The 14919-nt window shown below is 36.2% G+C and overlaps 1 protein-coding gene across 1 annotated transcript; it reads right to left on the bottom strand.

The window, feature by feature from the left end:
- Nucleotides 1-1946: 1946 nt before the first annotated feature.
- On the bottom strand, nt 1947-14882 carry LOC148310585 (uncharacterized). The gene is made up of 2 exons (XM_088258127.1): nt 12634-14882; nt 1947-4168 (listed from the first exon to the last, which is right to left on the bottom strand). Exons 1-2 carry the CDS (start codon nt 14281-14283, stop codon nt 2201-2203), a joined length of 3618 nt encoding a protein of 1205 aa, XP_088114253.1. The 5' UTR covers nt 14284-14882; the 3' UTR covers nt 1947-2200.
- Nucleotides 14883-14919: the final 37 nt, after the last annotated feature.

The following is a 14919-nucleotide window of genomic DNA, read 5'->3' as shown; positions in this document are numbered from 1 at the left end:
CGTTCACATTTTACAATATATTTTTCATTCCACGTTCTCATACAAATTTGTTTTGAGTACCTACATGTTTTTGGTTGTTATTTGTTTAAAAATCAAAATCAAGCTAACAATAAAAGAAAAATTTAATTAAAGGAATAGGAATATAAAGAATAATAAAAAAGACCAGAAATTGTGTAAAACATACACTTATTTATTTATTTTAGTGATGGGATTATAAATAGTCCCGGATACAAAAAAAACTCACTAATGAGTTGTCAATTGTAAGAAATGTGTAATTCGTGATATTAATATAAATATAAATGAAATCATATTTTATATTCACATGAAGAAAATATAATGACGTATTAATTAAGTAATATACCTACGCTAAAACGTATTTTAAAAATAAATTATTGATAACCTTTGTAATTTTACCAACAAACAAACTCTAAAGTTGATAAAAATATTATTTGAACTGAGTACCTACACTTACGTATGAATGTCAATCGGATTGATTTATTTCAAAGCAAAACATTTAAAAAAAATAATATGTAGGGTTAGCAGAAGTATTGTGGACACCTTTTAGTTATTGGCACTACATTTTTATGTGTAAATATTATGTGATATTAGACACATATTGAAATAAACCGTTTTATCCTTTTTCCCAGTTGAGGTGACACATCTACACTGTTTTTGAAAACGATTTTTCAGATATTTGTTTTTAAATTTTATCCAAGAATTAAATTTATCACAATTTTGAGCTTTGTTGAAAACGAAATTGTTACAATACGTTGGATAATATTATTTTTTGACGTCTAAAAATAGATGAAGAAGAATATGAAAGTCTGGGAATTTACGGGGCTTACGACCGACAAAGGCTGGTTTACATATTCTTTTTCATATATGTTGAGATGTCAAAATAATTTTTAAAAAATAACTCCTAATTGGAGATAATCCAGATTTGTGAACACTGTATTCAATATTTGTGAACAAGTAACAAACATTCAAAATGTTGTAGGTAAATGTATAATAATAATAACAATTCGTAATGAAATAAAAGTGGACACACTCAAAATGTTGTAAATAAATTATCTGGTCAAATTATAAGCTTAATAATAAAAATGAAAATGGTATTTTCTGGCGTTTCTCATGTGTGTGATTATAATCCGGGATTCGGATCTCACATACTAATATAAGAGTTTCTGCTTAATAAAAAAGCTTCTTTACATCTCACCAATAGATGTCTCTAGTGAAGTTCTAGTGATTCAAGAACAAAGTTTCTAAATTGGTTCATATATATAGAACTTCCAAGAATTTGAGTAGTGTGGTTGTCAATAATGGGTAGAATTGGTGAATGTTACACGTGTGTAAAGTGATCACTTAAACCAGCCTATGACGGTCGTAAGCCCCGTAAATGCCCAGACTTACATATTCTTCTTCATCTTTGATGAAATGTCAAAAAATAATATGAAATAAAAGTGTTTAAATTTAAGTTTGTCAATTATTACAATCCAAAATGTCTAAAATTTCATCCTTTAAAAATAATAAAACATAAAATAAACTAAGAATTGTACTTATTTATACACTAAAAAATAAATTACATTTGTATGAAGAATGGTGTAGTTGTAAATCACTTTTGACTGAGCCAATACGTTTGAAATGACAATAATCGGAGTCTTTACCCTATGCAGAAGATAATTTCTCGTAAATATTAATAAACACATCTTCTACATACTTAAGTTTATTAATACGTTTTATAAATCTAGCACAAATCTTATTTATAATTAATGTTTTACTTAGTAAATACCACTATTAATTAAAATCTACTGTGACACGTGTTTCTATGCATTCCGCATTATTTTCAAACACCGTATGTGACGCTAATTCTAAATTTGAGTTGGTTCCTTGAGACGTTGAAGGTTGAAGAGGGGGTAGGAGCTGTTTCGTATTTTTATTTATTTATTTAATTTTTATTTTATTTTTTATTTTGATTTTTTTATCAGTACATAGACAATAGGGGGGAAGCTTTAGTCATTGTCATATTGTTAATTATGGGTTTATTGTTATTTATATTTTTATGAATTTCTATTGTTTCAAAATGTTGCAGTTTATGGCTTTTCGTAATAATCTAATTTAGTTGTAATTCATCATTTCAATCCAAGCGTTTCTATTTTTATATTATATATTAAAAATTATTTTATATCAAGCACTGGCGAAATATTCAAGGGACGGTCGTAGACGAATCTTCTCGCGGTAAAACTGTCGAGTTCAATATCGCAGCAACAGTTGAACTTATATAGGATTCAGATGGATTCAATTTCAAAGATGAAACAGTTGTGTCGAGAGATGAAGGAGACGATGTGCTTATTGACAGGGGATTTATTACTTTTAACGATTCCGTATTGCTCGGTGGATCCACAGATGGTGTGAGTTGTCCAAGAGGAATGACTTTGAATAAGTCTTCGTTTTCTGTCTCATTTGCCGCCATTCTGCAAGGAGGAACTTTGGGGTCGTATATGTCCATAGGATTTGAAGAGGTGCAGTTTAATTTCCCCGGAAGTGGCTTGGTTGCTTCCGCAAACATGTTATTCAAAAAATCACACGGTATTTTTGTTTCTTCCGCGATTCCCTTTCTCAAAACAGTGACAATGCAATTTTCTTTTGAATCTTGGGTTTTCGGTTGTGTTGTGTTAGTGACGTTGGCATTTGGGGCAAACGATGTCGCAATTTCACAAGGAATTCTGACTACGTCCTTTCCGTTACTGGTCAATAGTGTGAAAGTGCAGTTAGAAAGCTCATTCGCATTTACGGGAACGCCAGTTGAATTTTGGTTTTGAGTATTCTGCGTAGGTTGGCGGTTGTCATAATGATGATAATGATGCGTTTCTGTACGTGAACTGGAAGGGTAGTGAGAATCATAATACGAATGATGATGCGATGACGATCTTGCCAAATTCCAAACCGCCAATCCAGTCAGTAAGTTGTTCAGATTTGATCCAGAATTTGATCCAGAATGAGATATGTATGTGGGGCTGTATCCGCTTGAAAACATTGGTGGATTATATGCATTGTATAGAGGTGGGCTCGGATGGTATCCTCCGTAAGCCGGAGGGCTCGGGTGGTAACCGCTGTAAGCTGGAGGACTCGGGTGGTAACCGCTGTAAGCTGGAGGACTCGGGTGGTAACCGCTGTAAGCTGGAGGACTCGGCTGGTAACCGCTGTAAGCTGGAGGGCTCGGATGGTATCCGCTATAAGATGGCGGGCTAGGATGATGAACGCTATATGACGGAGGATGAACGGGTGGAATGTATCCATTGTTAGAAGAAGGGTTGTATCCGTTATACAAAGGAGCATTATTACTGGGTCTCACGTTTGTATTTCCAATGGGCGCGTGTCCTACCCCCGACCCTGATAGTCCTCCGCTCGCGGGATACGATGGCACATTGCTGGGTGGATGATAGCCGCCGCTCGGTACATACGGTTTGTATCCACCTCCAGATCCGGAGAGCCCACTACTCGAAGGATAAGCGTGAGAACCCGGTCCTTGGGGATAACCCACGCCGCCACTCAGTCCCGACCCCACAGTACCTACGTGCTTCTGATTTAAATTCCCCGAAACACCGTTGCTCGCCGGATACGTGTGAGACCCCGAAGAGGATGGCAAATGCGAAGAGCCACCCGAGAGTCCACTACTGGCAGGGTACGACGGGTGAGAAGTCCACGGTGGACCTTGAGGACGAGCATTTACTCCTGACCCGACAGTTCCGATGTTTGTGGAGTGAATCGTACCAGACATGCCACTGCCTGAAGGATACGAAGGCTTTCCAATATTCGTGTTCCACCCTATGGGCTGGTGGTTGCTCGATGAAAAGTGCGAGGGCATCTCCGGAGCGGAGGGTTTTGGTTTGCTGTGGCTGCTGCTGTAGCTCGGGGAATACGATGGCTTGGATGCCGAGTACGATGGCTTGGAGATGGAGGACGAAGGTCTGCTCCAGGACCAGGAATGGGAGGAGTGAGACCCTCCTCGGGAGCCCCCTCCGCGAGATCCTCCACCGCTAGATCTTCCGGGATCAGCATTATTATAAGCCACGCACAAAAAAATGCACAACGTCACCACGATTCTCTTCATCTTAGGAGGCTGACAGCCAACAGAACTGTGTTCAATTTGAAACAACGTTGCCAATATATATTTTTTTCATTCAACACTAAGATGTCCGATAGATAGAGATTCCTGCAATCGACTGACCTCTTGACGTCTCGTTACCATGAACCATGTTTGGCGTCATAATCGGATATAATAATGTAAGATAAAAAGTGTAAAAGCCGCAGTGGCGTGCAGACATTTCGCAGACTGTATGGGTTTTCTTGTGATTTTTCGAAATTATTTGCCAAACTTAGAAAATATTTAAAGTAAATTTTTTTCAATTGTTAAAAAAAAGCATTTTACTCCGGAGAGACAATTTTTTACGTATTACTAAATATTTACCTGCTAATATCAGGACATCGATGCTACCATATACTAACAACGTAATGTACATAACTTTAACATTACTTCTAGACTTTTATTTCGAATGATTTTAGTATTTTAAAACCACTCGTTAAACCATGGGGCGTTTGTGCACTACACGGAATCACACGGAATTTTACCGTCCGGCACGTCAGTCAGCGTTTTAAAACGATGAATGGCTTGTGCTTTTGTCCATCTTTCTTCGGATCGGTGCTCTTGATCGGTGCGTGAACACGTTGCGCGTAAATTCGATCACGCTAAATGTCGTAGTCGCTTTAATTTTTCAAAACCGGACTACCGGACGGTGAAATTCCGTGTAGTACACAAGTGGCTTTATTGTAAGTTAAAATTTAAGGAGAAAGTTTTTATTTTATTTCTTTAATTGATTCGGCAGTCACTTTGTTGTAAAACCTATCCATTTTTAATTAAAAATTTCCTTAGTAAATACCACTAATTCTTAAAATCGATTGTTTTTTTTAATATTGCTACCTGAACATGGATGAAGAAGAGTATGGATGTTTGGGCATTTCCAGGGCTCGCGTTCTGTCATTGGCTAGTTCAAGTGGTTACTTTATAGTAAACTGTATGATATCTACCATTCAACCCATGATTGACAACCACACTACTCATATTTCGGATGTTATATGTATACTTCAATCGAAAAAATCTACTGCGTGTAGTTCGTTGGTTAAAAAAAGTAAGTTTCTTTTTAAAATAGTAGAACCTTCATGAAATTGAAAAAATGTGTTAGTTTAGTTAGGTAAGGTTAGGTAAGGTAAGGTTAGGTTAAGTGATCACTTTATGGCATATACTTTTTAATATTATATTAACACAATCTACCCATGATTGACAACTAAACTACTCAAATTACGACGTTTGAAATAAGTAAGTTTTTTTAAGGTAAACAGAAAACTTCATGAAATTAAAATTAATTTGAAAAAAAAAATAGATAAGGTTGGTTAGGTTAGGTAAGGTTAGGTTAGGGTAGGTTTCGACCATTTTTTGTTAGGTTAAAAATTAATCTTTTATCACATTTGTAAAATAAACTAGAATCAGTAATAACTTAACGATTATCGATACATTAAACTGTTATTTTTTATATTTATATTATGTTGCGACTGACAGAGACAAGTGGCTGACACTACAAGGCGCTGCCTTTAGAAGATGATGATGAAACTGTTATTTTTTATATTAATATTTTTTAAATTCAGATTGCACTGATTGCAGTAAGATTAATTTTTTTTTTAAATAATTACTATTTAATTTATTTTTATTACTTTGCTCGTATGTACAGGAAATGGTTTTTGCAAAGACCGAGATAAAATTTTATCGTACTATGTAATATTTTATAATAATTTAAGAAACCACAAAGATTTATGTAATAAATTAATTATATTGAATATATGTATAATATAAATAATTTTGCATTAAAATTATATATATATATATATATATATATATATATATATATATATATATATATATATATATATATATATATATATATATATATATATATATATATATATATATATATATAATACTTACAAAAAAATCGAAATAAGATGTATTTTTTTTTAATTACTGTCTGTATGCTGCCCTTTAGGAAAATTGAAGTCATCGATGCGGCCCGGGGTGCAATTTGGGTTGGCTAGGCCTTATTTAGACAATGGTTTTAGACGCATTTTGGTGTTAGTGTATCCGATATTATCAACACAACATTGTTTTGATTGAATATGAATTATTATTTCAGGTGCTCTGTTTATAACAATTATTATGGTAATACACTCATTCAGTTATGTATGTATATAACAAAGTTATACCTATATACTTTTCTACTAGTACCTGTACAATATAAAGTATTAATTACGTCGGTAAATCTATAGTACAAGCTATCTCAAGGACAGCCAAACGAGCGGGCCAACGAAGTCAATATATAACCTCACAATAACACAAAAAAATAATCGCATACTTATATAAAATAAAAAAACGATTACGAGACATTACTGTCTATCATTAGAATCCTAACTGTCCATCAAACCTGATCCCTTAGTTTTTCCCTCTACCTTCTTCCCTAAACTCCCTTTTTCCTTTGCCTTCCTTATAATCATCAATTTTTAATTTATGTTTTTTTTTATATTTAAGTATCTACCCTATGATTGCAAACAGTTTTAATTATAAAACGTTTTGACCAACATCACTAGTCTATTTTTAATGCCAAGTTATTCTCAGTTTTCCTCTGCTTCTATTACCAACATCATTCGCCTCATAAATTTGTTCTACTGTCCTTTCTTCACTCATTTGTTTTACGTACCCAAACTATCTCAACATATCTTTTTTAATTTATCGCCAATGCTTATCTCAGCCATGCCTTCTTTCCTTATATCACCGTTTGAACATCTATTGTACATCGTTTTGTCGCACACTCGTTTGAGAGATCTCATTTCGACTCCATTCAGTCTACTATCAACTTTGCCAACTCCATACATTAGGATTGAAACCAGTACTCCATCCTATCTCGTGGAGGATTTTCTCTTAAAATCAATCGATTAACCCCACTATTATTAATCTTACCACGTTTGTCTGAGATAATTCGCTCACTCCTTTCAAGAACGTCATAAATAAAAAAACTTAATTTTCAGGAGAACGTTTTTAAAGTTTAAAAATATAATACAATGTATTAAAAATAAATATGAACCCACTTATTGAACTTTTTACTGTGCAACAGATCTTTTTAGGTAAAACCTGAAGGTTTTTTCTCCATTTGAAAAATATAAGTTTATTTTTAAAAAAATTAAACAATATGTACTTTTTCTTCAAAATGCAAAAACAACATTTTCTGCCCTGTAGCGGGTAAATATTAAGTTAGAAATATGCCTCTTTTGCTGGGATATAGTACATTTTCTGAGCATTCCGAAAACATACACAACTGAAAATTGACGATTTTTGATTTATGACTTTCTTGAAAGGAGTGAGCAATATCTCATTTCGACTCCATTCAGACTACTATCATCCTTCTTTTACCTACTTCATGCTTCACTTCCGTACATTAGGGTTGGAACCAAGACTCTATCCTACGTTGTGATAAGATTTTCAAATTAAATCATTCGATTAATCCCATCATTATTATTCCTTGCGTACAGAAACAATTACTTATTATTCAAGGCGTATGTATGGTACTTTGCGGTACACCGACATTGTAGTTTCCTGAATAGGAGATTTCATCGTTTCGTATGTATGTATGTTTTCGTATGTGTTGTTTTGTATAAATTATATATAACTTGTTATACAATTCGCTCACTCCTTTCAACAACGTCATATAAAAATCAGTGCATGTTTTCGGAATGCCCAGAAAATGTACTTTATCCCAACAAAAGCGGCATATTTTTAACATAATATTTACCCGCTACAGAGCAGAAAGTGTTGTTTTTGCATTTTGAAGAAAAGGTATTGTTTAATTAATCCTAAATAATAATAATATCCTAAATATTTTTCAAATGGAGAAAAACTGTCAGGTTTTACTTAAAAAGATCTGTTGCACAGTAAAAAGTTCAATACGTGGCTTGATATTTTTAATACATTTTATTATATAATATTTTTTTTTTTTTATAATTAAAATAAAAAATAAAAAAAAACATACGTCGAAAATTTAGATGTGTAGATGTTTAAAAAGTTATAAAAAATACTACTACTACTACTACCATCACGCCATTTCCCCGCAGGGGTAAGCAGAAAGGATGGAACACCACACACTTCTGTCCTGACATACACTCCTCGCCTTCTTCACATCCATTCATCTAGTCATACATGCCCTCCGATTACGCAGACTTTTGACATCATCACATTTTAGGTTCTGATTAAATACAAATAAAATAAATTTAAATAAATATACATATTTTTTTAATTTCAACATACATGAATTCAAGACTTCCTAAATGACTCCTTAATAGAGAAACTCAGATTTGTGTAACAAATTTAATGATTAGGGCAGGGGTTCCCAAAGTGTGCGCCGCGGCGCCCTGGTGCGCCATAGAAAGTAAAGAGGGGCGCCGTGAGTCGATCCTCTATCATTATCCGAAACCACAAATATTATCTTTTTTGCTGCTCTGTGTTTCAATTCTGAATTCTTATAAATATAATAAAACTCAATTTCATATTGTGGATGTTTTAATTTGTGTGCCTATCTACCCAACCACTATTATTGTAGGTACCTATTTCTTTCAACTATAATATATACAGGATTTTTCCAGGAGGATTAGGGTATAAAAAATCTAAATTTTGTGGTAAAAAATATTTATTCAATATGGTACATATTTACAATACAAATTAAAGCCCATTTATATAATATCAGCTCAAATTTTAGCCTTACTATTTTAACTTTTTACTATTTTATAAATACTACCATATCTTAGTTATTATTATGAATGAATGTTATAATTTATATTAGAATAGGCGTTTATATTAATAGGCGTTAATAAATCAATTTGAAAAATCACAAGACAATTGGTACTTTTCCTTTTAAAATATGTCAAGAAACAGGGAAGATATGGAGGATTAAACTTTTAAATAGGTACATATTTAATAGCACATAACATTATGGCAACATGGGCTGCAACTTTTGCGATGATTATTTTGGGTGAGAAACACTCGGGTGAGTCATCATCAGAAACTTTTGTTATTAAAACTAAGTTAGTTACTTTTAATAACAAAAATTTCTTGACGTCATCGAGTGTGACTCACTGTGTTTCTCACCCGAAATAATCATCGCAAAAGTTGCAACCTATGTTGCCATAATGTTACTTTTACCGCGTTGACGTTTTCAAATGGGAAGCGGGAAGCTGACAGAAGCGGGTTTCTTCCACTCTGGATTTAACTTATTTGGTACTAAATTGAAAATTTAAACTTTACATGTAAATGAAGAAAACCATAAATGGTGTTTTATGCCCCCAGTTACTTAAATAATGTGTTTTATTTTTTTCAAAAAATTTAAATGAAATCATTTCTATTTTAGATTCATATAAATATAATACAAAGGGAAATATAAAAATATTCTGGTCCTGGTTCCGACCCTAATGTATGGAAGTGAAGCATGGAGTTGGCAAAAGAAGGATGAAAGTAGACTGAATGCAGTCGAAATGCGATCTCTCAGAAGAATGTGCGACAAAACGATGTATGATAGATGTTCGAATAGTGAAATAAGGAAGAAATGCAAAGCTGAGACAAGCATTATCGATCATATTAAAAAAAGTATGTTGAGATGGTTTGGGCATGTAGAACGAATGAGTGAGGAAAGAACGGTAAAAAAAATTGTAAGGCGAATGTAATTGGAAAAAGGAGCAGAGGAAGACCGAGAAAAACTTAATACTTGAAAGTGGTCAGGTTAGGAGTCGAGATGCATGAACGTGACAGAGTGGTGTGGCCTTCTATTCTCTCTGCCTATCCCTGCGGGGAAGCGGCGTGATGGTTAGCTAGTTAGTTAGAAATATAAAAATCCTTTTAATTAACAATCGGATTTATCCGTTATTTCTAACTATATAAATTACAGTTTTCATCAAAAAACATCTCTGAGCCCGTCATTTTCTTGCAAACAAATTGAAAAATATTATATACTTATTTGGGTAAAATTAATAATAAAAGAATACTAATATAATGTCTACAATAATAATAGAAAAATAATTAATAAAACAAGGTTACCCAAATTTACCATGACATCGTTTTAAATTGAAACACGTAGGTACCTATATTACTGATCGATCAATTTGACACAATGTCATAATATTTACCTAGTTAAATAATATCATTTGAATATGTAAGTGACTGAGCTGAAAAGCATATGTAAATAAAAACATTAAAAAAAATAAACAAAAAATAAATATGAAAAAAATCCACATTTTCAAATGACGAGTATGACAGGTTCTAAATACAATAGTTCATTCTTCCCATTAGTATGAACGTAATAGCAATAAATTGGAATATTTAAATAAAGTGATATACAAATTTAAAAGTATAAAATATGTTTTTTTTTAAATCTTTGACGTTAATTGATTTTTCATATGATACTCGTTTAGGAAAAAAATATTTATTTCATTAATTGATTTGGCAGTCATTTTATGCTAATATATATTTTTATATCCGTTTTAAATTTAAGTTTTTCTTGGAAAATACCACTTTTTCATAAAGTGGAATTTACCAAGTTAAACTTAAATTATAAAAATATTTAAATACGAATTCTTAACATCAAACCTTACCACCTAAATGGTGCTTTTGTAGTTTATCGACATTATTAAATTTAAATTAATATATATTTGTCCGCCTCCGTAGTGTAATGGTCAGCATGCTCGCCTACCGTTCTGGAGGTCCCGGGTTCGATTCCCAGGGGGGTTTAATAAATATAAGTGATTTTTTCACTCTAATATTTATTCAATATTACACTGGACTGGTACCTGAAGTGGAGGGCTGATCACCTTTCCTTCATGTGTAATCGATCGAGATAACACTGCGTTTATATGAAGCAGTGCCCTATGCACCATTGGGGTGCGGTAAGGGATTTATTATTATTATTATATATTTTTAAAGACCGTTATTAAATTTTAATGACAATCGCGGTTGCATAAAAACATGAACTTTATTGATTGTAAGATTTTCCAAATAATCTAATTATTCATACATATTTCAGATCAAGGTATCGCAGTAATAAAACAATATGCGTCAAGTGAACTCAATGATTTTTCTATGTCATGAAACAATAAAACCTTGAAATTCTGCTAACGTCCATAGAAAAGTTATATTATTCTTACGATATTGTACAGGGTGTATTGCGGTTTGTGTGCACTGATTAAAGAAAATTAATTCGAGGTTTTTTCGAGAAAAAACTGCGTAAAAACTCACATATATGTTCGCAATTATACCGTTTTCAAATTAAAACGTGCAGAAAATAACAAAAGCTTCTGGTATAAATATGGTATATGCATGAGGATGTTTCAATTTATAGTGAAAAATATTTATTTATTTTTTATCTTAGTCTCAATTAGCTACAGTAAAAGTTTTTTTTAAATTTCAGTTAGCTGAAATGACCTGAAGAGTTGAATGATTTACCAGAATATATTTATATTTAAAAAAATATATAGGTGTGCAAAAAAGTAACGGAATGTTTTTGTTAGTATTTTTTTAAGACTGCAAGCTTAAAAGCATAAGTGATAATCGCTCCTTGTTAAATGACGTAATTGAAACGATATAACTTCGTCTGACAGTTATATTGCAAAAAAGCAATGATTAAAAAAGAATTTTTCACCGTGCCTTTTTTTGTGAACAGACGTTGATAAATATGGTTTTCCTTGATTTCTTTTTTGTTTAAAAAATCATTTTTGAACACCTAGGATACATGACGGATTGTGTAGGTACTTTTTAAATCAATGCACACTTCGCTGACGCACCCTGTAGTATAAATAAAATATGGTAGGTAGGTACTTATAATCTGTCGTGTGTCATGGTCTTTTTACTTGGAAAATGCATTATACCCGGTATAATGTATTCATTGTATACATTAATCGTAAAATAATATTTTTTTAAAGAAAAAACACGAATAAATTTCGTGACGTATGTTATAAACTTAACAGTTCTGAGAATATATCACCAAAATTATATTGAAATCCAGTTTATTCAATATTTATAAACATAATAATAAAAAAACGTTATTAAAAAGTTATTACAAATAACAAAAATTTATTCTATATAAATATATTATAATACAATAACAACATTAGCATATGAAAGGAGATTCGGAGGCTGAGATTAATCGACGTACAAAAGAGAAATAAAAGATAAAGGCGAATGGTCAGTGAACACTTTGACTGTTATTACTCCGTGATTCATTACTTATTTGACTGACACTAATTTTAGAAACTTCATTCTCACTCAATAAGACTTTCACTTGCACCAACAAGAAAACGGAAATGGTCAATATTGCTGCAAAAAGTGACAAAAAAGTGTTCACATTACTCGGATTTAAAATTCACAATAGCTGCTCTGTAGCATTTCGAAATCATTATTGAGAGCGTGTAAAGGTTATTTATATACGAGTGTTAGTAAAACATCACGTATACATGCGGGAAGGATGATATGCTGTATAATTTAAACAAATTTGTTTATTCCGGTTTGATGGTGCCATCAGCCACCGCTGTGGACGAAGGGACCTCCGATGGATTTTGAGTCGTAGAGGATGTTTGATCCAAAGGATGGGCCGTTGTGGATGACGTAGACTCTCCGGCAATCGCCCCAGTTGTCGACGTAAGGTCCGGATTCACGACCGTCGTTGTCGATGGAGTGCTCAAGGGAATGACCTCCAGCGGTGGGTCAGGATCATTAGACATCGTCCCATTTACTGGCCCATCCACGGTCATGTTCTTGGGGGCTAAGCTAGAAAGAGACTCGCAGGGTATGTTGGTCTTGAACTCCGTCCCGTTTTTAGTCAGAACGCCTATCGTGCAGTTCAGAGGACTGGCGCTGTCCGGGGTGAACACGGGAGCGGCGGATCCACCGGATAACTTGGCATCAGGGGAGAACGACGAAGCGATTATGCACGGAATCAGCACAACATCGCTGTCATTCGCACTCGTCATGGTCAAAGTACAGTTGACGAGGTCTTTCAAAATAGGGTCGACTTCTTCGGGGTGGGCGGGATCCACTTTAGAGTTGGGATTATCCTTGTTGTGGTAGTGGTAATGATTCGTACTGTGACCCGACCTGGCGAGGTTCCACACGGCTAGACCGGCTAGAATCAGCCCGAATTTATTGCCACTCAAGAAACTCGATTTAGGTTTACCATAGTATCCGCCGAAATTGTTACCGCCTCCGAATCCTCCGAATCCACCGTACCCTCCGTGGGACATGCCGCCGTAGCCCGGGATCCCGCCATATCCTCCGGGGGCACCGCCGTAACCGCCGTACCCGGGCGCGCCGCCGTACCCTGGTGCGCCACCATATCCCTGGGGACTGTAGGGCGGCGGAGGTCCTTGATTGTGATAACCTCCTCCTTGCTGGTTATTGTTATATCCCGGATAACCCGGGTTGTTTCCAGGATAGGCGTTGGCGTTTCCTCCAGGTGAATAAGGACTGTACGCCGGAGGTTGCCCGGCGTTAGTTTGAGGACGCACCTGCGAGGGTCCGGATCCCGAAAGTCCGTTACTCGCGGGATAGCCGTGCTGTTGTCCGGCGGCCCCGGAAACCCCTCCGCTCGAAGGATAGGAATGTTGTCCCGAAGCCGCGTTACCAGCGGGGTAGGCGTGTTGGCCCGTAGCGCCCGAAGCGCCCCCGCCAGCGGGATAGGAGTGCGCCCCTCCGGCTGCGGCCCCCGTTCCCGATAAGCCGTTGCTCGCCGGATACGCGTGGCCGGCGGAGCCAGGGGCCGCGTTGGAGCCCGACAGCCCCCCACTGGACGGGTAGGCCGGCTGGCTCTGTGCGGCGTTCTGAGATCCGGCCACTTCCTTCTTGACGGCCGTGTCCTTGTTGACGTTCCATCCGACGGGCTGGTCCGGCTTCTTGGCCGGCTGCGGGGCGGAGGGCTGCGGTTTCTTGGCGGGAGGGCTGTTGTAGCCCGCGTAGCTGAGGCTCGACAGCCCCGTGTGGCTCAGGCTCTGCGCCGAGTTGGCGGGCTGCTGCGGCTGCGGCTGCCGCCTGCTGGAGCCGCGGGAGCCCTTGCTGCCGCCCCGGGAGCCGCCCCCGCGCGTCTTGCGGGGCTCGACTTCCACCAGCAGCAGGCACGCTGCCAGGAGCACTATCAGCACACTGAACGACTTCATCACTCGCGCTCTACTGACCGCCGCGACTCGCGAGTCACGCACGGTTCGACACAAATATGATTAATGGAATAATAGGGCCACTGCGGCAATTGTCTCGTTAGCGACTCTGGTTACGGAACGTGCGGAAGGTACGAGAAGCGAGCGACTGGGGCCGACCGCCCGCTCTCCGCGCGTCGAGTAAACCACTCGCCTCCCTCTCGTCTGTAGTTTCGCTCTACTGAATAACTTGTTTTCAAGTTTATTTACCTTCGCCTCGGTTCGAACAAGTCAAATAAGTTTTGTTTAACGACTACAGATTACGACTTGAGCGGTCAACGTCTAATTGCATTCCGGTAACCGAACTTGCGAATTCTTTTCAAAACGGCAGTTTTATTTATTTTCAACGCCAATCACGTCCCAGATCTAAACTTGGGGAAGTACGGAGATAACGGCGTATAGGGTACGGAGCCCATGATCGATTTCCAAGAAATATGAACTGCGTAAATACTGACGAAATACTCGTGCACCTAGCTTACTATTAAATTGATTGACACGTTTAGTCACTTATGCTACATTACATGATATGTATGGATGGATACTGGTACCTACATACATGATAGATATGTGGTACGTCATACAGCGACACATCGTAGCAGG

This window comes from Brachycentrus maculatus, unplaced genomic scaffold (genome assembly GCF_059751285.1).
Source record: "Brachycentrus maculatus isolate JH-2025_06_01 unplaced genomic scaffold, ASM5975128v1 h1tg000091l, whole genome shotgun sequence".
NCBI lineage: Eukaryota > Metazoa > Arthropoda > Insecta > Trichoptera > Brachycentridae > Brachycentrus > Brachycentrus maculatus.
Note: the sequence above shows the minus strand (reverse complement) of the source record. Positions and strands in the feature narration are given on the sequence as shown.